Source organism: Sphaerodactylus townsendi, linkage group LG12 (genome assembly GCF_021028975.2).
Source record: "Sphaerodactylus townsendi isolate TG3544 linkage group LG12, MPM_Stown_v2.3, whole genome shotgun sequence".
NCBI lineage: Eukaryota > Metazoa > Chordata > Lepidosauria > Squamata > Sphaerodactylidae > Sphaerodactylus > Sphaerodactylus townsendi.
Window position 1 is genome coordinate 36,060,416 of NC_059436.1, and position 26,103 is coordinate 36,086,518.

General features: G+C 41.5%; 1 protein-coding gene across 5 annotated transcripts in view; it reads right to left on the bottom strand.

Annotated features, from left to right (window-relative positions):
* Nucleotides 1-1,561: 1,561 nt before the first annotated feature.
* The window catches only part of SLC31A1 (solute carrier family 31 member 1), a 34,351-nt gene continuing 9,809 nt past the window's right edge, over nucleotides 1,562-26,103 (bottom strand). For 4 of the 5 annotated variants that reach the window (XM_048512570.1, XM_048512567.1, XM_048512568.1 and 1 more), the window contains 4 exons: nucleotides 8,402-8,581; nucleotides 7,854-7,926; nucleotides 6,022-6,190; nucleotides 1,562-5,860 (listed from right to left, as the gene is read on the bottom strand). In XM_048512570.1, coding sequence (XP_048368527.1) covers nucleotides 5,659-5,860; nucleotides 6,022-6,190; nucleotides 7,854-7,926; nucleotides 8,402-8,536 — 579 coding nt within the window. In that variant the 5' untranslated portion in view covers nucleotides 8,537-8,581 and the 3' untranslated portion in view covers nucleotides 1,562-5,658. Of the gene's footprint in view, nucleotides 5,861-6,021; nucleotides 6,191-7,853; nucleotides 7,927-8,401; nucleotides 8,582-14,300; nucleotides 14,406-26,103 lie in introns of those variants that run through there. The other variant, XM_048512571.1, reaches the window with a different exon arrangement.

Sequence of the window (26,103 nt, forward strand, 5' to 3'; positions counted from 1 at the left end):
GGGTACCACTGGGCTTGTCACCATAAAATAACCTTGTATATCTGTGTGGACAGAAGCAAGATTGAATTCTTGTCCAGCTTCCTTTTACAAGTTTACAACCCACCTCACTTTCATTTGAGGAAGTTAACTTGCATTCTTCTCCAGCTTATGAATACTACACAGTTATAGGCCAAATGCTACATCAGTGAGGTAGGAGAAGCAAGATCTTTAGTTAACTTTTGGAGGTGTCAAAGGAGGTTTCTTCTCATCAAAATCTTACTGCATTGTGATTTTCATTACCAGCTGGTAAATAAGATGCTTCCCTTTTAAAGCTGCTGTTATAATTTTTCTCCATGTGGCATAAGAGACTGATCAGTTCATGGTAATGTAATAAAGAGGCTAGCAATGCCTATGCCTATGGCATTCCAGATGTTATGGACTACAATTCCCATCAGCCCCTACCAGCATGGTCAATTGGCTGTGCTGACAGGGGCTGATGGGAATTGTAGTCCATAACATCTGGAGTGCCAAAGGTTTGCCACCACTGGCCTATGCGTATATATTTGTGGTCATTAGCAAACTGTGGTAGAGTTTCATTTTTAAAGAAGCCAGTTAGGGATAGCCACTTAGCTAGTCATACAACATTTTCAGTCCATTAACGGTTAACTGATCAAGTATTTTCCAAGACAAAAAAAACCAAAATGAAGTTTGGTATGCTGCTCACAAAAATAGGTATTTCAAGAATAAAAAATAACCATTAGTTTTTAAAAATTGGAAAAGGTTATTGAAATTGGAAGATTGGCTGAACAGTTGTTTAGTATCTAAGCCTGCTGTCGTAGGGAGAAAGGGGGGGCAGTCAGTTCTTCCTGTTTGGAGAGGATTGTGGGGTTGGGAGATTTTCACTGAACAGCTTTGCCTGGCCCATGCCTATTGCAGGTGTCAAGCAGCCCTGCTTCTGCTAGAAATGATATAATGTACAAAAGGGAAGCTGCTCCCTGCATCGGGGCTCTTTTTGGCTTTATGAAGCCTGACTGCAGTTAAATAACAAGTATTCAAAAAAGGTGAGGTAATGCATAATAAATAAGTCACAGAGAGACCTGCAGGGCTGGCTAATTAGTCACAACAGCCCATGAAATTCTAAAGTATGCATATTCATGGTCTGTTGCAGTTAAGTAACAGGCTGTTGATTGACAATGTCTGACTGTTCAACTGACTTAATGTGTTAGTCTTAAAGTTGGTACACACTTACCGCCTTGTCTGTTACTAATAAAGAAACACAAAGTATATGTAAAACTTTTTCTATACAGCCCATATGTCTAAATGGAGATAATATGAGCTGTGTGATTATCTTTTGATGTGTATACCAGGGAGGGAGAGAGGTGCGTGTTTTAGCTGCATCATACAACTGCTCAAGTCTGTAACCGTGTTGCATGTACACCCAGAGAAAGGGACCCATTTGCTACTGTGAAATGGAAGAGGTCAGCCTCTGAAAAATGCTAGAACTCAAACTCTAAACTCATGTGTCCAATGGAGCTGTTTGTGCATCTTAGGAGAGCTTAAATACAACCCACATGTCCACCACTAAAAGATACTCTGCTTTATTAATGACATACAGACTGATTCAAGCATTTATACAGTAAGATAAGATTGGCAGTCTCAAGACCACGGATTTGATAATATGCACCAACCCTGGCCTATGTTTGAAAAGGCACCTTTGACACGTTTGCCTACAACAGCAAGCCAATTCTTTATGATCCAGGATGGGCTAGCCTAGATAAACACAGCATTACGTTGCGTCCAGCATCATATACAAGACACACTTTGATAAATAGTGGGAAAAGACAGATTTTTCTAAGTACCCAGTGAATCCAAAGATATGTGCCCTTTGTATACAGATGTATAGAAGACAGCAACTAGAGAACTTGAAAACTTAGACTCTCCCTTGAATAGTTTTGTTCATTTGTGTCAGGTATCAGGTAACCATTTGCCGTGGGATGACAACTGATGAACTTGCGTAGGCCAGGGCATCCACCATTACAGGCGGCTGTAGTGTTTCAAACAGTGCCTCATACCATAGAGTGGCAGAGGTACGGTTGATTTAACTCATGACACATTATAGATAAAATTCTTGTGCGATTCCAGGTAATCTGGAGCTTGATTGTAATAGGGTAGTGTAACTTCTACGGTGATCTGCTCATATTTACGACTGTAACTCATTTGTACCACACTCGGGGCCTGAAAGCCATCTTCCTATTTACAAAAGTTTTGCTTCCAGGCAGCATGCAAACAATGCACACTCAATTTACATGAGAGGCTTTGTACAAGACCAATTTGTAAGCTGCTGTGATCAAGCCAACAGTCCTCTCCATTCTACTCTTTTGTCTCTGTGAGGCGGGAGGAAGAAGCCGTATAAGCAGAGGTCACTGCTCAAACTTGTTTAGCTGAGGGGCTGAAGTAGGTGGAAAGATCAAACTGAGATGCACCAAACAATTCGATTTGGTTTAGCAGACTCACCACCATAGTCACACTGCACTTCAAGCTGAGATTCCTTCCTCAGAGAGGAAAGGGATGTTTACAGTGCTTTGTTTTGGTCCTAACCTGATAATGAGCATTTGGTTCAAAACACTGCTGAGAAAGCACATTATTTTCCTGTACCCAGACCGAGTTGAAGGTTTTTTATGTCAATACAAATTAATGTTGTTTTCCATACAGAACAAATGTCAGAATACTAAATATATGAGACTCTTTTATGAGACTAAATATATGAGACTCTTTTGAAATCTTTAGACCAGGAGTCTGCAACCTGCAGCTCTCCAGATGTTCATGGACTACAATTCCCATCATCCCATAGGAATTGTAATCCATGAACATCTGGAGAGTCGTGGGTTGCAGACCCCTGCTTTAGGCTAAGGAATGTATTGCTGCATGTATTGCACAAACATCCATGAGCCATAGCTCAGAGGACATCTTTGTAGAAACACCTTTAGTCTTCTACAAATGTCATCACACCTGTGTCTTTGCCCCAAGCAGCCAGCAATGATCGGAAGGCTCTTGCTAGTCCTTCCTAGAAGGCAGGGGAAATCAACCCAGCTGCTCAGAGGACACCCAACCAAAAGTGCAAACACTGGCTCTGCTCTCTAAGAAATCTACATAGCTGATGTGGTTGCCCCTGGGAATTTTGCATGCACACACACAACTAATTCACCTTAAACAGGCCTGATCTTGCCTGTAAACATCTGAATCATTGTTGGTTGACCATCTTGTAAGGCAGGACAAACAAGGGCCAGTCCAAGCCCAGTTTGACTTCTGTGTGCTGCCACTTCATTTCTATGCTGTTTAACAGCTGAGGCAAGTAATCATTCTCTCCCATGCTCCCTCAAAAAACTGAGAAGGAACTGTCCCGCTCCCAAATGTTTCCTTGCTTACATTTTTGCTACAGATTAAAGCTTAACTGACTCAAAGCGGAATCAAGCCAATGGGAATCTACCAGGTCCCATTCAAAATGCTTTCAGCTAAGCCACCAGAGATTAAAACAGCACCTTGCAAACACCCAGCAAAGAAACATTAAATTGGTGCCACAATCTCTGCAGTAGCTGGATTTGTAGACTTGGCTCCAAGTCAGCTCTTTTTACCATTTCTAGAAGAAATATGAAGTGACCAAAGGCATAGAACACTGTCAAATCCAAAAGGCAACTTTCAGCGCCCTCTTTTCTCCTTGCTACAAGCCTAGTCTCTGTAATCAAATTGGAAGGATGGGAAGTTTGTGCTTCTGTATTTTTGTACCTTGCAATGCAGGGTGATTTAGCCTGAGTAGAATCAGCAGAACCCTGCAGCCTTCTTGAAGAGAATCTGTGTACTGAGGGTCACTTGAGATCTCACTTGGAACTCAGATACAAAAAGATCTGATTATTTAAACTTCAGAAGAGCTAGACCAGACTTTGACAATATCATACAACTACACAGCACCGTAACAGAAACTTAGAAGCAAGGAATTAAAATTTGTAGTTACCGAGTCAGCTCTACTGCTTACCATAATTTCTGAGGAACCTGAGGGTGGGTAGAATGACTTAGGCCCCTTCTGCACATGCAGAATAATGCACTTTCAATCCACTTTCACAACTGTTTGCAAGTGGACTTTGCTATTCTGCACAGCTTCAAAGTGCATTGAAATTGGATTGAAAGTGCATTATTCAGCATGTGCGGAAGGGGCCTTAGAGGAAAAATGCTTGCCTCAATGTAGATGAAATGTTTAAGGGATGAATATTATCACTCTGCAGGAAATCTAAGATGCCTGACAAGAAATACACAAAGACAGAGTGTTTTCCAAGGTTACATCTGAAAAAATGCTGGAAATAGCTGGGTCTACAAGTCATCTAGGGTAGTTCATCAGGGTCCATATTCTGGGTTTTGACAATGGAAAAGAACCTCATAACAGAAGGGAACTACATCTCTCATGATGTTCCTCATAACTATGGGGCCATGAAGGAAACAGTCTCCTGCAGACTTTCTGTCAGTAAAATAGATCTACTTCTAAAGCTGGAGTAAAACGCCAGCAAAATGGCATAAAATGGATCTACTTCTAAAGCCAGTAAAATGGATCTACTTCGAAAGTTGGAGGTCTTATTTGCATATGATTCCTGCGCTGCTTTCTATCCATACAGATTGAACACACAGAAAACCACTACAAAAATGTACCAAAATAAAGGGACACCTGCCAATTGTAACTGCACATACGGCATAAGGCTGTTTAACCCCAGTTTTACATGAGGTAGTTCTAGTAGTGGATGTAAATAACAGACTCCCTTGTATTACAAACAAAAATGCTCTTTTCCTGCCTACAAACCAGAACGAAATCAGGGCTTGTTTCCATCCATTTATTTAAAATAGGACTTCTTCTTCTTTTTTTTAAAAAAAGATTGTATATGTTTATTCATTTCAGAAGCTGCAAGTCACAGCCAGCCAGCAAATCACACTGACCCCAGAACAACCCATAGGTAATGTGTAGGACCCCAAGGGCGTTTGAGAAAAGCAGGCATTAGAGCTGTGCTACATCAGAAGCAGCCTGATGGTACCGCTTGACTGGCTAGAGCCAAAACCCCAGGTATCACTGCTGCGGGAGGGACACAAAACCAACCTTTGCCCTAGCACAAACAAATGACCAGAAGCCCCCTGCGCTGGATGGCACAGACCTCTGCTGTGTAACCCCAGAGAGGTCATTGTGCTAAGAGGGCAGCAACTTTATGACTCCCATCAATAGCAGATTAAGACCTCCCCAAAAGCTCCCTCTCAAGCAATCCAAGCGTACGTTGCTTGAGGTTATTATAAAATAACGTAGAGCTAATTATTGTCTACGTTAGCCTGCTAGCTGATTCAATCGTAGTAGGTTCTAAAAAAAAAATCAAAATCAAAAACACTAATTGTATCTATTACATAATAAGCCAACTACCCACAGTAAGCCACACCTCAAGACAATGGCTCCTTTCCCACCAGCAAGAAGCCGCTTCCTAAGGAAGGAGTGGGAAACGAGAGGCACTGCGGGGGGTGGGGGGCAGGGTCACATCCCTTGAAAATTAGAAAGAAAGCACCCCATGGATTTTTTTGGCCTGGCTTCCAGTATGCTTGGCGGTGACCCTCGCCCTTCCAGAGGTTACAGGGGGAGGCTCAGACTCACTGCCAGTGTTAATGGCAATGCTCTGTTATATCCACCACGACGGCCTTTTTCCAGCTGAAGAAGAAGTAGCCCATGCCCGCGCCGGCCGCCACAGCAATGCAGAGGTAGGCATTGTAGGTCATGAAGATGAGCATGAGGAAGTAGCTGATCACCACTTGGATGATGTGCAGCACTGTCTGGAAGATGTGAGGAAAGCTCACCATCTGTTGCCTGCAGAGTTGGGAAAGAGGGCCAGGGAGAGGCAGAAGGAAGTTATTAGCATATGCATAATTCAACCATAGCCATTCATTCAACCAGTGATAGCAGTTCATTCAATCATCTGTGTACATGAAGTCAGTCAATATATCCCAAAGATGGCAATGTTCGCTCACCCGACTGTTTTGTGCGTCTCCATCAAGACAGTACCGTTTGGTCCTGGGACAGGCATGGAGTTGTAGCGGATGCTGACCTGCGACTTCCGGAGCAGGCTCTCGCGGGCAATCTTCAGGCCCTCGTAGAACATGGCGAGGAAGAAGACAGCCACAAATGCACCAGCCATTTCTAACATGGAAAGGGCGGAAAGTCAATGACAAGCAGCCCAATTTGGGGGGGGGGGAGGGGGGTATGAATCTCCCTCTGGAGCAGGAAAATCCTTGCGCCGGCATGAGTGCCTATTCCATTGGTGCATCCGTCATCCAGGCCTGGTGGTGCAAAACGCTGCGCTGGCATGGCCAGGGACTTTCTGGGGGCAGAGCCAGCGGCAAAGATACACCACGATTTTTGTGGCATGACTCTATTCTCTCCTATGGGGGATTCTCCAGTGAGCTTTCAAAACTTTGAAGAGGGCAGGGTGGCACTGGAACGGCACTATCCCCACCCGCCTGTCCATCTGTCATCTTGTCAAGATGATGGCATCCAGGTCCACCAAGCAAAGCACCATTTTGAGCATGGATGGATATTACAGTCCAGTTGGCTGCAATCATCACTCAGACACATGGAATCATCCTATTCTATTATTCAAAAGGGGTGCACAGAAGCTTCCCACCATATTCTTCCTGCTCTTAAAGTCTGTGCGCCTCAGTTATCAGAGGGCCAGACTTTACAAGCAATGCTGGCTAACCTGGCCTTCATCATGTGACTCAAAAGGAGGTCTGAGCAACTGCGTGGCAGCTGCAGTCATCACCTTTCCTCTGGAAAGAAAGTCTTGAGGCACCTTGTGGCCCACTCCCTGCAGCCTCAGTTTCTGTAGGCAACAATCTACCTTTCAGATGTGTTAAATGGAAAGAAAAAGGTTAGGGTTATGTACGCTACATGCACACCCACACAGAGGAGCCTGGAGGATGAGCCGGGAGAAAGAGATTTCAATAGGAGTGAGATTAAAGAAAATAGATCCCAAAGACTGATATATAATACAGGAATAATTCAAAGTTGAAGTTCCAGTTACCAGGCATCAGCAGGCCCCAGCTGACAGACTCAGACACATCCAAGCCTTGAAGGATGGTACGGTAACTCCTTAACATCACATGTAGGTTTGCTGTTTGCAACAACCCAATCACCCCAGTCCCAGTTAAGGCCTGAAGATACAGTACTGAATATATCAGTGGACTTCAAAAGCTTTGCATCCTCATGTTGCGTCTGGCTGCTCTCTCCCTGCAACATCTTTTGCTGAAGTACATATGAAGCTTCCTTATTGTGAGTCAAGACTCTTGGTCTGCCTTGCCCGGTGTAGTCTTGGTCTCCCTTGTCCAGTGTAGTCTGCTCTGACTGGTAACAGTTCTCTAAGGATTTGGGAATGGAAGGGTCTTTTCAGACACCTGTTGCTCAAGGTAACTGAAGAGCTTTTCCTTCAATGACCAGTCACATAAGAGATCTCAGGTGCATTCTCAGTTCAAGTGAGGCCCCTGTGGAGTTGGCCTGGGACAACCTGGCCTTAGGTTGAGCATGCTCTCTTAAACACACTCCATGTCCTCCACACAACCCAAGCTCCCTTGAACGCATTCCAATATCTTCCACATAACTATGGAGTTCCATAGCAGAGGTTTATGGGGTCCTCTGAACACAAGTCCTCACCGAAAGGATTCCCTGAAGGTTGAAAGCCAGTGTTATAGCAGAGTAACTCCAGGAAAGAAAGGCACTGGCAAGTCTTCAGATGAGGCCACCTAGTTATTTTGACCTCCCTCAGCAGCAAGAAAAGGGCAACCATCATACATCCCAACTCACTCACCTCCAGGTGTATTAATGACGAGTCCAGAAAACAGCAAGGGCACATTCTTATAGCTGAAGTGGAAGGTCATATCCTGCACAGAAGACAGAGAGCTAACTTAATGCCCTTATACAAAGACTTGCAAACTACTGGAGAGCACATTTAAGACTCACATTTAAGGCCAATTCTATTCTCTAGGTCGGGGTGTCCAACTCTGGTGCTTCAGATGTTCATGGACTACAATTCCCATCAGCCCTGGCCATGAACATCTGAAGTGCCAGAGTTGGCCACCTCTGCTCTAGCTGATGGTATGGTGACCAAAGTGAACTTGGCTGCACAGATTGGCCACCTCATAATTGATTGGGTTTCACAATAATGTTGGTACAGTTAAGTATTTCGTATTTATAAAGCACAAGCACTCAGACGTAGTTAAATCCAAAGGTGAACCATTAGAATGTAAGTCCTTTCTTAGAAGTGAAGGCTAGCCAAAACATTCAGGAGAAGGACCATGCCAGATTCCCTTTACTTTAGTGCAAAAGATGCATCAGGCAGAGGGTTGCCCTACTCACCATCATCATCCCTCCACCGTGCGAGTGCGCTGGCAATGCAGTTGGGTGATGGTGCGCATGAGGATCAGGCGTGCTCACTGCCGAGCCGTTCATCTGATGGCCCATGTGCTCCATGTGATTGTGGTCATGCTCCATCCTGGCTCCTGAAGTACCACAAAAGGCTGATGAGGTTAAAGGAGCCTGGAAATAAAAACAAAAGCCATTAGGAAGAGAGGCATAGGGAATCTGAGCACCTCTTGAGAAAGCAGCTTTAAGAACCTGAAGGCTCCTCTGCCCTTGGATCAAGACTGGGCACGTTCTGAGCATTCGACACCAAGTGCTACCTTCCAAGAAGGTCAACTGTCCATTTAAAATGAAAGCAAGTTTTTAGACAAGAGTGGGCAACTCAGCTTGGGAGAAATCTATAATGCCCGAAGCCTAAATAAAGCCCAAAATATTCTGAGGGACCCGTCTCATCCAGCACACTCTCTTTTTAAACTGCTACCATCTGGCAGACGATCTACATTCCCTCAGAACTGAGGGACAGTGAGGGGTTTTAGGAGGACAGGCTTCTACTTCCTAGGAGTCAGTGGCTATGCTAAACTCCCTGCTTCATATTTCTGGATGCATATTTGGGGCTGTGGTGAGGATGCAAGGAGGATGATTTTGATGCATGAGCTTGAAATTATGTAAAAGTGCATCAAGTGGAATGCTGCTTGTAAAATTTCTGGCTTGTATGTGTACAGCTGACATCAATAAAATGCTTATGCTTATGCTTATGCTTATTATACACAGATACCAGCGCTTTGTAGTAGCATGCAGAAAAGATCCTGTAACCCTATTTTTGACCTGCTTACAGCTGCCCTTCTGTACCTGCAGACCTCTCCTGATAGAAGACAGCAGCATTTACTGCTTGCCTGCCCACACCCTTGCTCCACAGCATGCTATAGGGTTATCTGAGATCCTTTAGACCTGGGAGAGGAAACCAAGGTTGTCCCATGTTTCTTGATCACAACAAGAGGAAAGGGGCATTGTAGAGATATGGTAGGCATCTCTGCTGTTCCTCACCCCTTTAAACAACCAAAAAACAGCACATACAGCTCACTAAACAGAGAGCCAGCATGCTACAGTGGTTAAGAGCAGGTGCACTCTAACCTGGAGAACTGGTTTTGATTCCCCACTCTGCCACTTGAGCTCTGGAGGCTTATTTGGCGAACCAGATTAGATTGTACCCTCCAACACATGCCAGCTGCGTGACCTTGGGCTAGTCACAGTTCTCTGGAGTTCTCTCAGCCCCACCCACTTTGCAGGGTGTTTGTTGTGGGGGGGGGAGGGAAAGGAGATTGTAAGCCTCTTTGAGTCTTCTTACAGGAGAGAAAGGGGGGGATATAAATCCAAACTCTTCTTCTCTTCTACATAATTCTTTTCCAGAGCTGGGGAAATCAGTGCGAGGTAATCCCAGCTGCCTCTCAGTTGTTAAGGGTTAGAAGCAGCCACCGCCACTTCTAGCTCTTGGAGGCAGGGAAGGAGGGAAGAGGTGATGGTGACAGCAACCAGGGACAGCAGGACAGGGCAGCATGGCAGACAGGCAACCTTTCTGTAATTTTCCACAAGGGCTGCCAGAGTTGTACTGACCACAAAGGAGACTGAACAGAAATCAGTGAAGTGGTGATGTGTCAAGAAGGTGAATTTTTAATGAAATTCAGCCAACTCTCAACACAATAATAAATAAGGTTAACTGGGCAGCCAGAGGGTTTAATTGTGCCCATGGCTCATTTTAAATTGCATCAACTCAAGAATCAGACGAGCAAAAGGTTTTGTTCCCTCTCCGCTTTCCTAAAAACAGCTGTACATTTTACTGAGAAGAGAGCCCTACAATTGCATCAGTGCAAAGAATTAACCAAGTCGAAAGGTCCCCCAGTGCCCCTGGCAATCCAGTTCTCAGAGCTCTTCAGAATGGCACTAGATGAGAAGCGATAAGCACACAGGGGCTGGAGACAGAAATCCACAAAATCATATTAACACTGATTAAAGTAAAACTCGCAGCCAATAAGGGCAGCGGGAGATCTCACCCTCCAGCTTTCAGAATACCAGGGGTACAAGCAGGAACCCGTTGAAAAGCTTTCCACACAGTGGCTCACCCTGTAAAGGGCGAAGGGATGGAAGGGCTACACGATAAGCCTGAGAGCATCATCACTGGCAGCTGCTGGGAAGACTAAGAAGAAAGAAACGGCCAGAAGCCCCAAATGACCCCTCCCTATTATAATCACTTCTAGTTTTTCAGTGTTGCCTATATGGCAGAGGTATCCAACTCTGGTGCTTCAGATGTCCATGGACTACAATCCCCGGGAGCAGGGACTGCACGAGGGGCTGATGGGAATTGTAGTCCATGGACATCTGAAGCACCAGAGTTGGACACCCTTGCTATATGGCCTCCACTGTGCTGCTGCTATGAAAATTAGGATTTGAGGATTCAAAGTATTCCATATATACTTCTAATGACACTTCTAACAACTCAGCAATATAGGCTAATATTGCTGTCATATTGAGGAAGAAGCCAGGGAAGTCTGGCCTTTAAAAAGGGATTCTCCCCCGCCACAAAGTGATTACAAAATCTCTCCAACCTACCCTAAACTGGAAAAGGATGAATATCAGTGATTCAAGTTTTGATTTCATTGCATTCCAGCCTATCTTGAAATTACTATAATTCTCAAAGACTCACAGCAAACTACCAACTATTTGGCAATCCAGGCAAATTTAAATACACAAATAAGATGAAAAGTATGGTTTTTATAATCAAGAAATATATTCACCTCAGCAGTAAGTGAACTAAGAAGTTAGTAAACACGGGTAGCAGGGCACCGTTTCCTGCCCACCCATCCTCGGTCATAGTCCAGGTAACCAGATGAGAAAACCACAGAAATGGGAATTAGAACTGCCCAAAACATGCTGCGCAGGAGGGAAGGTGACATGGCATAGCCTGGTCTCACCAGATCTTGGAAGCTAAGCAGGGTCAGCACTTGGAAGGGAGCCACCAAGGAAGATTCTGCCAAAGAAGGAAATGGCAAACCACCTCAGCTTCTCACTTGCCTAGAAAGCCCATTGTTGGGGCCATGATAAATCTACTGTGACTTGACAGCACTTTACACACACAAAATGTGCTACATAATGCTGAGCATATGCATGAGAACCTATCCAAAGCCCCCTGCATGTGGATACCTAGCAGGTCGGGGAGAAGGCTTCTAGAACGTTCAAACTAGCAATCCCTTCATGGGCTTTGGCGAAAAAGACGAGTTTGCAGGTTAAAAAAAGGAAACGCTTTTACACAGAATGAACTGCGCTAATATATCATTCAGACCAAAACGACCCATCTACCTAGTACTTTCCACCATGACTGGCAATTATTATTTTCCAGCCCTGCCGAGCAGCCTTCATCTAGAGATTAAAATATACCATATAGTGCCATCTGTTGCACTTTGAGGACTGGCATGAGCAAGAGGGTGGGGCATCCTTGCCCCAAGGAGCTTAATATTCAAATTTTAATTGTGGGCATGCGAGTGGGGAGTGACAAAAAAAAGGGTAAGAAGTCAGGTAACAAATAATGAATGCAAGCAAACTCAGCACTTAATGAGTGAGCAATAGCAGCAGACACGCAGCTTTGTGTGCAAAAGGAAGAATGCTCTTCTCTCCTCCCCGCAATCCCAAGGCCTGAGTCCCACCCAGTGGTGTCCCAGTCAGTGCTCCAAGGATATCTGGGGTTCTTTCAGCCTTGGGGAAGACAGCAGCCTGCATGAGCAAGTCAAGGGAGAGCACAAGCAGAGCTGCACGTCCCAAAAAAGGCGTGTGCCCCCTTGACAGGAAGAGTATGGTCTGGAAGGCCCTTACTGTCTCTCCTGGAAGGAACTTCAAATAGTCTTGGAAGTCCAACCAGACACACTGGATAAACTTCAGAGAGTTCCATCTGGACAAACCATTTGCTCACTTGGTCTGTCCTGCACATTAGCATAAATTATGGACCAGCATTCACACCAAGAGCCAGCCGAAGCATCGTTCCACGATGTACTCAGAAGCATTCCAAGGGTTGTCAAATTCTGAGCAGAATACAGGAGCATAAACTGGAACCAGTGACATAATTCAACAATAGAATCAAAATTTTACCACCATTTGCCCACTCCATCCAGGGGCTGTAGACCACAAAACTGAAAAAGACAGGACTGGAAATACATAAACTACTCAGTGAAATTTCACAAGGAGTTAGCTGAGCAGGGTCTCTGGTGACTGGGGTGCCCTGCCTAGCTTCTGCCGTTTTCACTAAAATAACTGGACACGTTATTCAGAGGTGTTATATATTGGCAGTTCATTGTGGCAAGTTTTCTTATCTCATTGACTTCATTCTTGTGGTTTAGCCTTTATACATAATTTACATTTAGTCTTCTGACTTTGAAGCCAAAGCATAGCACTGTGTTTATGATTACTGAGCTATCTGCACTTCCCCACCTTATTTGTTGGATCATCTCCCCTGGCCAGCAGAATTTATTTATTTACTCAATTTATATCCCACCCTTAGCATATTAAGTATGAGGGCCACAGTATTTGACTGAATTGATCATTTCATTATTTTGATCAACTGAAGTAAGCAGATGAAGCTAGCAGATTTAAATGTTTTGAAATAAAAGTACTTTTAAAAACGGCAGAAGGCAAGCACCATCTTAAAATCGATATTCCCTCTGGAGAGAGAAAGAGGGATATGTGCCAAAGTACAAGCACATATCACCTAAAAATTAATTATGCTTTTCTCTCTACAGCTAGTTTTTCTTGAATGCAAAATGTAAACCGTTACTTAACTAAATGAAGCTCATATAATTACAGCCGAATCTAGATTGGGGGGGCAAATGGGCTGTGGGAGTGGCAACAGGCTGTGCTCATGCAGTTGGCCTCTCTGCCGGAAAAAGGGGATCCCCACCAGTGGTTAGGGCAAAGCCGCCACCAGCCAGGCACTCCACAACTCTGTGGCAGTGAAACCCGAAGTGGGTGTCACCACAGATCAGATGCTGGCAAAAAGGGTAGCCAGCAAGGGCATTCCAGGGGGTGGATCCACCTGGGCTTCAGGGCCAGGAATGCTGCGGCCAGGACTTAATAACTCAATTAAGCCCTGTGGAGGGCTTCCAGACAGCCAAGGTTTTATTTCTTTTAGCTGCCGCCCTGCGTTGCTTGGAAGCCCTCTGGAGGTGGTGCAGCAGCAGTTCTGTTCCTGGCCACCTCAGGATCTGGACTGGCCTGTTAATCTAAGTTTCTTTAAACAGAGGATAGCCTCAGTAAGCCTTTTACATTGGTCACATAACTCACCTTTGCCTTTTGGTACAACATTTTTGATTTAGAAAACTCATAGCCAGAGTCCAGAGAATCACGGGACTAGTTCTGTGAGCTGTGGGTTTAATGCTCCTTCCCAAAATGCCACATGACAAACTGCTTTTGAAAGCAAGTGGATATTTCAAAAGCAGTTTGCAATGCAGTACATTGTTCATCTGTTACAAGGACAAACATCTCACGGAGAGTACAAAAACCGTTGGATAACTCTCCTGTAAGCATACCTGGATTCTCACCAATATATATATATATATATATCATCAACAAGAAAAAAACACCAAACTATATTAAATCTCTACAGCCTTCACCGGCCAAACAAGCTATTTCAATGTACATTAGTTAAAAAGGAGCCTGTTGAACTACATATTTGATTGGATTACAGCACAGTACAGTTCTTCAAATAAATAAATACAAGAAGGCTTCCTTCCCTTAACACAATACCTTGAAAGAAGCACATACCAAAGGCTTTTGTACTCTCACAGTGTTTACTAGCGAAGAACACAATAGGATGGTTTAGCCTTTCACGCAGGGATAAAACTTAATCATTACTCACAGTTCTTCTCTGGTTTCCATTGCACCAGGGTGATGCAACCCCCACACCTGAAGCCTTGCACTATGTCCAAAGTCTGGAAAAACCAACAGCCGACACCAGCCCTTCTGGGAGGCTGCCAGGAAGCAGTGGATGGCTGTAACAGGAAGTTCATCTTTCACATTCTCCCTGAACAGTCAATAAGTACTGGGAAAGGGTTGATTGATCCTAAGATTGTCCTATGATGCAGATAGTTTTAATGGTCTGTTAAAATTTTAAATCTGTCTGCAAAGCTGGCAACGAGCACACAAACGCATACTCAAAAGTTTTGCTCCTGAGAAAGAGAATGCAGCCAAACCTCCAGCAGATATTAGCCAGTGTCTCGTCTCCCTCTGCTAGCAATTCCCTACTGTACATGCAAGACAAGAAACAGCAGCAGTAAAATACTAATGAGGCATCAGGAGCCTTTCTTCAGCTGACTGTCAAAAGACATTGTCCTTACCTCTTTTTAGACTAGTTTTCAATGAGCCACAAAGATCAGACAGAGCCAAACATTCAGTTCATTCACTGTCTCGCCAACTGCAGTGGATACCATAAGCCCAGCATCATGAGACCAGAATGCTGCTCTCAGTTTATTCAATTTCCTGATACTCTTTGGAAATTTTAATTGGTTCCTCTCCAAAGCAAACGCCCTCCTCCCTGCTGCTCAAATATTTTGAACACTGCAAAAAGAGCTAGCAAAGGAAACTATTTACAGGAAGAGGGATAGGGATTTATTTGTGTGCATGTGCTATTGCAAACATTCAGAAAAAGACAACTAAAAGAGGAAATGGCCTTTGCCTCCTTATAACTGGGATAAACTTCTCATATTTTCAATCTCCTTCCTTTTATTTTATAGACTGCATTGCTTTGTTCATGCCCTCCCAATTTCCATTTGGCTGTTGAGTTTCTCTCTCTTTCTGGATCCATGTTGACTCCTCCACTTTGAAATTTACACTACAAATTGTTTGAAGCGTGAGCCTTTACAAGACATTCAGTACACAACCATGCTCTCCCTTCAGCTGTCCTTGAATGCTGAAACAGGAAGATTTTTAAAGGTTCAGCTGTACCAAACAAACTATAAAGATTCCTTATCAGGAGAGACAACTTTCCTGTGAATCTGCACACATAGAAACAATAGAACATGTATTTCTCCACTGTCAGTACTATAAAGATATACATTAGCTTTATTTTGCCATTGCTGCATAGACTTCCAGATTGAACATGACAATTTTATGCTTTTTTGCTACTTACAGATACCAATCTTGATATGAAATATAGTGTTGCTAGGTTTTGCATAGCAGCACTTGAAATATGTTGTAGGATGATCTGTGCTATAAATCAGGCTCAGTGAATATTATGGTTGTGTTACTAGAGTGCACTGTGATTTGATAGTTACAGTCTTTTATCTGCCAATTCCATTGTTCCGCTATGCCTATTTCCCCATTTTTGTTTAAGTTTTGTTTCTTTTTAATATTTATTTTTTTCCCATTTCCTTTATGTTTGTATACCTTTCTTGTGTTCCCATTTTTTCCTATAGGTTCTTTAAAATATATATTTATTGTTTTAATAGATTTTATCTTTTTAATTGATGTATCTTATCTACTTTATGCTGGTCTTATGACCATAATAAAGATTAGTAGTACACAACCATGTACTTTTGGGTAGAGCTAGATCAGTGGTTCTCAACCTGGGAGGCGAATGACCCTTTCACGGGGGTCGCCTAAGACCATCAGAAACGGTCTTTTTGAGCTTCTGGTGCGACTTCCGGGAGTTTTTGCATTTTACTACCCACAGGGGTTCAGAGTACAAAAGAACCCCCATAGAGGACCTCCGGCTGAGTTCCACGCTCCGGGAGACGGCAGGAGCGTCAGGCAAAGCCGCAGACGTGGGCGGCCCAGGAGCGGACCAGCCGGGGTGAGTGGCGAGACGCGCCACCGGTTCCCCGGGCAGGGCAAAGAGGTGGACCCCCAAGAGGTGGGAAGGAGTCGGGGTGCCGACAGGTGCCAGTGCGGGAGGGCCAGGACAAAGACAGTCCCCACTACAACCCGAGATGGAGCCAGGACTGATCTGAGAAGCGACGGAGCAGGGCGTGGGGCAGCAATCTCAGCGGCAGCGGGAAGGCGGAGACAGCCTAATAGGCAGCCCAGCTGAGCTACAGAGCCAGTAGGCAGAGCTCTCTCCGGAGCGCATTTTGAAAATATATTAATGTAGTTTAAATGAATGTTTAGTGATCTTTTCAAGCCAGTACATACCAAGGAACTACTGGGAATACAAACCACAGTGGTAAAGAAACAAAATTAAATCCTGCAGTGCCCTTGAAATTTTTGTATGACTTATATTCTTGCGCCAGTCTTTCTTGTTTGTGGTCTCATCCTTTGTGTTTGTGGCTTTGGGAGTCAAGTGAAATTATCTATAAAGAATGACACCCAGGTAACAAAATCGTGCACAATCAATGCACCACCCAAACCAAGGAAACCAATCAAACACACTGGACAAAATTAATATAAATGATGTTTGGTTAAAACTGGAACAAATAGCAGAAACAACATCAGAGACAAATAATCATGTGAAAAGACTGGAAGAAGAGCTGATGAATATAAAACAGGAAATTTAAAAATTGGCATGTTAGAACCAGGAATGAATCAAGTCAAAGAAGATTTGAAACAAGTGGACAAAAGATTGGAACAAGTAGAAGGGAAAATGGGGAATATAGATGCTGAAAGAGAAGTACTGGAAATGGACAATTTAAAATGAGAAAGTAAATTTAAAGAAAGATTCTTGAAGTTTAGAAAAATCCCTGAACAAGAAAATGAAAACCTGATGAATAAAATGATAGAAATATTGGCAGAATTTGTAGGAAAATCACCCCAAGATGTAGAATTTGAGTTGGATGAGGCTTTCAGAATCAATTCTAAGATTGCCAAGGAAAGAAACTTACCTAGGGATATACTAATAGGTTTCACCAGAAAAAATCATTTAGAAATGAAATATTACGTAGACATTATGAAAAAGCTTTAAAGGTAGAAGGGAGAGAAATCATCATTATGAAGGAAGTACCAACAAAAATTCTGAATATGAGAAAGGACTCTGTAGATTTAACTTCAAGCTTAAGAAATAAAAATGTATACAAGCGGGAGATCCTTCCTCATATTCAAAATTTTTGGAATAAAATGGAAGCAGTAGAATTCTTGAAAAAATTCAGAAAAGAATTGAAATAATTTGAGTACTGTATATTGAAATAACAATTAGAGGGGAAAAATTTCTCAATAGCAGTTCCTGGAGATTTAAAATGGAGGTTTGGTACCCATAATATTAAGTTATTAAAGGCTACAAGATGTATAAAGATGGGTTTTTTCTGTTTTTGTTGGTATGGTATTAACTCTGGCTTGTTGAGATGTGGAGTGTAACATCTTTGGTATTGTGAAATAGTAGTTACTGACATACCGTGTATTTAAGTGTGATTTATTATTATAAATTTCAATTATTTTAATTATTAAATAAAATGAACAAGATAAAGTGTATAACTTGGAATGTTAATGGGATGAATAATCCCATTAAAAGGAAGGTGTACAACTTTTTAGAAAGGCAAAAACACAAGTGGTTTGCCTGCAAGAAACACATATAATTGAGAAAGATTGCAGTTTGTTAAAGAACAACAAACTAGGCATAAACTTTGTGGCTGCTAGAGAAAAGGGAAAAAATCGGGAATAGTTTTGTATATGGATAGAAATTTGGGACCGAACATACGTTACAAAGATAAAGAAGGATGCCTTATTATAGTAGAGGTGATCTTAAATGGAGTAAAGTTACTTTTAGTTGGGATATATGCACCTAATACCGGGAAGCAAGAATTCTATGACAAAGTATTTAGAAAAATAATAGATACAACAGATAATCATGAAGATTTAATGATAATGGGAGATTTGAATGGTTTTGTTAATCAGGATTTAGATTAAAAATATGGAGAAAAGAGGATAAGGATAAGGGGAAATTACCAGAAACCTTCTTTGAAGGAGTAAAATATTTTAATTTGGTTGATGTATGGCGATTTAAGAATCAGAAAGAAAAGGAGTTTACTTATTATTCCCCAAAATACAAAACCTGGTCTAGATTAGATATGATGTGGCTTTCAACAAGTGTATTAATGTGGTGTGACAAATCGGAAATTCAAGTTAATACAATATCAGATCACAATCCAATGATAATAGAATTGGATGGGAGAAATAAGATGAAGGAAAGAAACTGGAGATTAGATAATTATTATTAGATGATGCTGTAATTTCAGATTGTAGAAAAAAATAGAAAGAATTCTTTGAAATTAATACGAAAAATTATGAGAAATGGAATGTGATATGGGATGCTTTTAAAGCTCAAGTGAGGGGTACCTTTATTGAAATAAAAGCAAGAAAGAAAAAAACAAGAAAAGTAGGTTAGAGGAACTGGAGAAAGTTTTAAATGACAAAGAGAATGAATTCATGAAATAAAAAAATTACAGGAAGAAATATATTTTATCAGACATCAATATGAGGTAGCACTATCAGAAGAAATAAATAAGGGTATCTTAAGGACTAAAAGGTTTTGGTTTGAACACGGAAATTAAAACAAAGAAAAGCGGAGAATTTTATCCATGAAATAAACATTAATGGTCAGAAAACCAAAGATAAAGGATAAAACAAGAATTTAAAAACTTTTATACAAAATTATATAATAAAAAAGAAAGTCTTAGCGAAATTAATTTAATAAATAATGTGAAGCTAAAAAACTACAAATGGGATAAAATAGATGAAGATTTTAAAATTATTAAATAAAGATATTACTAAAGAAGAAATTATTGCAGCAATTAAAAATTAAAATTAAATAAAACACCGGGCCCTGACGGCATCTCGAATTTATTTTATAAAAATTCACAGAGGATATTATAGAAATATTAGTAATAGTATATAATAATATTGTTCAAAATGGTGTACCTGAATCGTGGAGAATGGCGAACATCACATTGATACCAAAGGAAGGAAAAGATAAATCAGAGACTATAAACTATAGCCCAATATCTCTTTTAAATTCTGATTACAAGATATTCACTTCAATTTTGGAAAATAGATTAAAAGAGGTTCTTCTATAAATAATCAAACTGGCTTCCTTCCAACAAGACACATGAAAGACAATATCCGTACAGTAGTGAACATTATAGAGTTTTATGAAAATCATACGGATAAACAAATGGCTTTATTTTTCTTGGATATGTTTAAAGCTTTTGACAGCCTCAGTTGGAACCTGATAAATGAAGTTTTATGTAGGAAAAACTTTGGAGAAATTTAGACAGTGGATTAAACAAATATACTCGGCACAATATGTGAGAATTATAGTAAATGGGGAAAAAACAGAAAATTGTGAAATAGAATGTGGAACCCATCAAGGCTGTCCCTTGTCCCCATTATTGTTTATTTTAGTGTTAGAAATTTTGATAGATAAAATTAAAGAGACTGATAGTATAAAAGGGACTAAAATTAAAGGGGGACAATTTAAGATCCAAGCATACACGGACGATTTAGTAATTATTTTGGAAGACCCGATAGGGTCTATAGTGGAATTAAAAAAGATATTAGAAGAATTTGAGATAATATCTGGTTTAAAAGTGAATAGGGATAAAACACAAATATTAGTTAAAAATAGGAGGAATAGTGATAAAACACTTTTAGAAGCTATATGGCAGGGACAGGCGAAGAAAGTGAAGTATTTAGGTATTAACTTAACTGCATCAAATTTAAGACTATTTGAAAATAATTATTCAGTAATGTGGAATAAGATTAAAAAAGATCTTAAAATCTGGGGGAAATTAAATCTGTCTATATTAGGCAAAATAGGAGTATTAAAAATGAACATGTTACCAAGAATGCTTTTTTTGTTTAATAATTTACCAATATTAAAATCCGAGAAAATTTTCAGTACTTGGCAAATAGACAATTTGAAATTCCTTTTTTGGGGAGGGGGGAACCCCGGGTTAAATATAAAGTCCTTACAGATAATAAGGAAAGAGGAGGCCTGGCAGCTCCAAACTTAAAATTATATTATGAAGCATGCTGCCTGGTCTGGTTGAAGGATTGGTTCTTAATTAAGAATAAGAGATTATTAGCAATTGAGGGGGCGGATCTGAGATCTGGAACACATGCATACCTGTGGTTTCATAAAGAAAGGCTGAATAAACAATTTTTTCAGCATCCCTTTAGGTTTGCTCTGTATAAAATTTGGGACAAATACAAAAATAAATTGTACAGGAATGTGCCATGGTGGATATCTCCCCATGAAGCTCTTTTGAACAAGAATGTTTTGGAGAAAGGATGGTTAAAATTCTATGATTTATTAAAGTTGGTTCAGACAGAAAAAGGGCCACGGGTAGAAATTAGAACGATGGAAGAATTAGAAATGGCTGGATGGAAAGTGAATTGGTGGCTACATCAACAACTGTATAGCATTATAAAGAAAGAATTGATCCCACTGTGGATTCAAGGTTTTGAAGATACACTTTATTTAAATCTTTTGAACAAAAATGATCTAATTAAACGGATGTATAATCTGTGTTTAGAATTAGATAGGGAAGACGAAGTAGTAAAAGAATACATGATAAATTGGGCCAGAGACATTGGTCACACAATCCCATTGGAAAAATGGGAAAAAGTATGGAAATCAGGATTTAAAAATATTATTAGTAATGCTATTAGAGAAAATCTTTACAAGATTTGGTTTAGGTGGTACATTACACCAAAACAATTGGCTAAATTCATTTGTACATCCAACAAATGTTGGAAATGCAAGTTGGAAATAGGAAGTTTATATCATATGTATGGGAATGTAAGAAGGTTAAGAAATTTTGGTGTGGTGTACACAAGGAAATTCAGAAAATTTTAAAGGTAAATATAAAATGCACTCCTGAATTATATAAGGAATGTGTGACAATAGGCAAATAACTGAAAACAGAACATTATTTCAATACTTATCAACGGCTGCTAGGATTACGCTAGCCAGATATTGGTGTCAACAGACAATTCCCTCGATATTGGAGTGGCGACAGAAAGTAATGGACCTAGTTAAAACAGCAAGTCTATCAGGATGTGAAAAGTTGGAGACTAATGGGAAATTGAAGAATTTATGGTTATTATGGATTAAATATATCGAGAAGTCAAAACAAAAATATGTGATCTTAGATATAATTTAAGAAGTATAAGAAATAATAGAAATACAAAATAAATATAAGTATTAGAATAAAGTAACAAACGTTGTTAGGTTGGTATGTAATTGCGGAAGCTCATTAAGTTTATGTTAAAATGAAAATGGAACAATATGGTAATGTTATAATATATTAGGACCTTGTAAATAGATCATGATTTTATTTTGGATGTATATGTGAACACTTATAACTGTAAATACAATAAAGCAATTTAAAAAAAGAAAAAGAAAACGGTCTTTTTATATTTTATATATACCAATTTTATGGTTGGGGGTCACCACAACGTGAGGAACTGTATTAAAGGGTTGAGAACCACTGAGCTAGATAAATAACACACCACAAGACCAAAAGGGAAACAATGGGAAAGTCTCAATTTTTCATTGATGCATCCAGCCTATTCACAAATAAAGCAGGAATGCTATCCATTCATCACATTTGTCCAGCTGAAGAGTGAACATGGAAAGGAGGCTTGGGGAAAAGCCAGGGTTCAGGTTCCTTCTGCTCATTTTTATGTAAAAAGCAGCCCCCAACCGTACCTCTCATCCACCCTTTATACATGAACTGGGCCCTTATCAAACATGGACGTCCCTGTCACATCCAGTTTTGCCAAAGAGAATTCTGGGTATTAGGATTGGTACAGCTGAACCTTTAAAACTGTAATTTATTGGAAGGGTATCAAAAGGATGTGAACTGTGACCCTCCCTGGCCACAAAGGGGCTTTTACTTTTGCCACTGCTAATGGAGAAACCTAGGATTCAATGAAAGAAGCACGTCACCAGGGTATCTTTATGAGATAATATTTGAACAATACGATATTATTATTATATGATAATATGAGATAATATTTTAATGCAGTCAACTGACCATCCTCCCAAGTCTGTTAGATATCCTCTTGAAACTTCACTGAATCCAGTTAGTTCACAAGTCAGGAGTAAAGGAGGACTTTGTGACTATCTCCTTTCTTGGAGCACCCTGATGTTGCTTGTTGTAGGTTACACCTGGAAACCAGGTTCCAGGTGCACCGGACTGCACATGGCTGTTGCTTTCTTTGATACCTACAGCAAACCACCAGCTCAGGAATGATTGATGATGGGCCATAACAGGGAAGAATGCATTGCAAGGACATACTCCATAATTAATGGGCAGTTCATATCCATCTCTGCCAAAGCGAGCCACAGGGCTATGTCCACTTTTAGGTACCGGTTATACAAGTTTAGTCAGGACACAGATAAAGTATCTTCAGTCACCCTTTCATTACCTCACTCCCGTGCTACAATTCCACACCTGATGCTGTTATTTATTCAGATATTTATAGGCTGCTTCTGTCTCCAGTGGGGACCCAAGGTGGCCGACCACTTCATTCTCCTCTCCTCCATTTTATCCTCACAACAGCCCTGTGAGGAAGGTTAGGCTGAGAGGGGGGGCGCCAAATAGGTGAGTTGAGATTCAATCCTGGGTCTCCCAGATCCTACTTTGGCACTCTGCTGCATGAGCAGAGAATGATGTATCTGGACAGACCTGCCTTTATTCTAGCTTCTAAGTCTGAAACTCACGAGACTTTACAAATCCTTCTGCAACAGACACACAGTGCAAATTTAATCCTGAAGTATGGTCCCACACTCTTATTTCTATCATTCCAAACTATCCCTTTGGAGCACAGGACATGCAAACGTACGCATCAGGCATTGGGCCAATAATTCCTTGGAAAAGTCACCTTGTTTAGAATATGGTGGTTAAGTTTTTAACCAGAGCGTATTCAACAGAACCAAAGAATAACTAGTATCTAAAAACTCCAAGCACAATTCAATGCGTTGGTCAATTAACTTTAAAGTACTAAACCAGGGGTGTCCAACTCTGGTTCCATCAGCCCCTGCTAGCATGGGTCTGTTAGAACAGCCCTGTACTAAACTGTCTGGGACCCAGATATCTTCTTCCATATGACCCTGGTCAGCTGCCAAGTCCATCATCTGAGGTTCTTTTTTTGCACCTGGCCACTACAGAGAGGGAATTCTCTGTAGAAACAATCTGCACATGGAGCTCCCTCTAATGAAAATACACCTGGTAACTTCCCTCTGATGCTTTTTGGCACCAGTCAAAGCCCACCCCTGGTTTCTCCATGCTTTTGGTATTAAGCTGGCTGCCTTCCAAATGAAAGTTTATTTTAATTCACTGTTACTTCTACCTGCTGCTGTATTTTCACTTCTAAACAAAGCGCAATTGCACTGAAAGTGCCCTGCAGCATGAAAAGCTCTCTTCAAAACCCTAATAAAAACACTAAGTGTCTCAATATTGTCACAAAGTATACAGAGTATTTCGCCATAGACTCTCTGGCTTATATTGTTTACCAAATTAAACATTTGCTCACTATGCTCAGGTAAGAACATTCGCACACTACGCTCTGGTAAAAGCTTCTCCATCTAGTAGACAAAACACACATAGCTGCTTATATCGAATTCAACTATTAGTCCACCTCAGTTAATATTGGCTATACATACTGGCAGTGGCTCTCCAGGGTCTAAGGCACAGGTCTTTCATAGCACGAATCTTACCTGATCCTTTTAGTTGGAGATGCTGTAGACCAGGGGTGTTCAGTTCTGGCGCTTCAGATGTTCATGGACTGCAATCCCGATCAGCCCCTGCTGACATGCTCAATTGGCCATGCCAGCAGGGGCTGATGGAAACTGTAGTCCATGAACATCTGAGGCACCAGAGTTGGACACTCCTGCTGTAGACTGAACTTGAGATTCCTACCTACCAAGCAGATGCTCTATCACTGAGCTGTGTCTGCATACCTGCTACAGCAATCATCCCTTTAAGCAGCAAAGAGCACTATGGTGCTCTTTCCAGCCCAAACTGCAGTGAGAGATCCACCAAACTGGGGAAAGCCAAAATATGCAGCCATGGTAAACACTGTAGAACTCCCTTTCTGAGCAAGGAGAATGGCTGTGATCTTGTCTGGCCTTTTCTAAAGCTGGAAAACAAACAGGAGAACAGGCTAGATGCTCATCCTTTCCAACTGCAGACCAAAAACCAAAGGCCAAGCAGTGGGAGGAAGAGAGGAAAGTATCACGTTCCACCTCCTGATGGGAAAGAGGTTTCTGCAGTTTGATTTCAGAAGGCAGGACGACTGGCAAAATAAGCACCTGACATCAGGTGTGGTAGGACTATCAGAGGCAAAGCAAGGTTGCAAGGGATCTGAGTGCTTCTTATCCTGCCACTCCACAGAATATCACTGATATTCTATCCTCTGAGAAAACAGCACAAGTCTGCAAGGTTAGATTACCAAATAGCACCTTGGGCTGAGACAAAGAAACCCTGCAGAGGGGCATGCTGTTATAGAAGACCATGGATACATGCACCTCCAGAACCAGGGTCATTCGCTCCTACTGCAGAAAATTCATTTTCTCAGGTGTGGCTCTTACATTTTCCATGGATTTAAACACATTCTGCCACATAAAAGAGATAAACATGCAATTATCCCCTGTGTTTTGATAACATTTGTTCATGGACTAACAATAATCAGATACCACCATGTTAATTTCACAAGCAGCCACTGGGAAAAACAATTGGGTTTTAGTGTCGTTCACCTTGGTGTCATTCACTTACCTAACAAGGCATTGCAGCAGGCAGCCAGGATCCAGCTGGCAAAGTCCAATTCTGTGGCCCATATCTGACCCCAGAAAAGCAGTTAAACCTGTTCACGCTGAGGTTCAAAGGAATATTACCACCATGACAAGAATATAAGAGCAGTATGATTGAGATAGGGACGGTCACTGCCTGCCTGCAGACCAAATCCAGTTTCCAGTCCTCTTTTCAGTTCCAGGTTGAAAGGAACCTCTTTTGGTGGGTTCCCCAATGGCCTCTACCTGACTTTTCATTTCCACTGGAAAGAGTAACTATCAGCGCATTCAGCCCAGGTGCTGGACTCTCCTCAGTCACATGAATCAAGGGAAATGAGTAGACATTCTGGCTCCTGTGAAGTTGGCTGGGATCAGTTCCCAAACTGATGCTGGTAGTCAACTGCTATCACAAGGACATTGGGTGGGTGGAAGTCTTAAGCCAGTGAATTCAAAAGGCTGGGAACCACAAGTCCCTGATTCAAGCAGTCCCTGTTATTTGACACACAGCGGCCAACCTGGCATGAGATAATGTTATAAGGATGAGATAATGGGCACAAAATGCTTCGGAACAGTCATAAAATAGAACACAAATGCTTATTTTAGGTCCCATTTACAGAGAAGAATCTTTTATCTTTGCCTAAGGTGCAGTACAGTTTGGATTTCTGGTGTCCGTCCATCCCCCCTCGGATTTGAATAGCACAGGCTGGCAGGTAGAGTAACACAGGCAGTAACATTTTTGCTATAGCAACCACTGACCAACTTTGAACCCTGGAGCATCAACCAGCTTTGCTTTGGCATGGCAAAGCCAATGGGAAAACAGATTAAAGCTTCTCCCCCCCTTTGTTTTGTATGCAAGCTCAACACTTGCCAGCAGCACATGTATAACAAACAAGAGCAGCAAGTAGCCGGAGGTCCCTTCCATCCCACCCCTTTACATGAT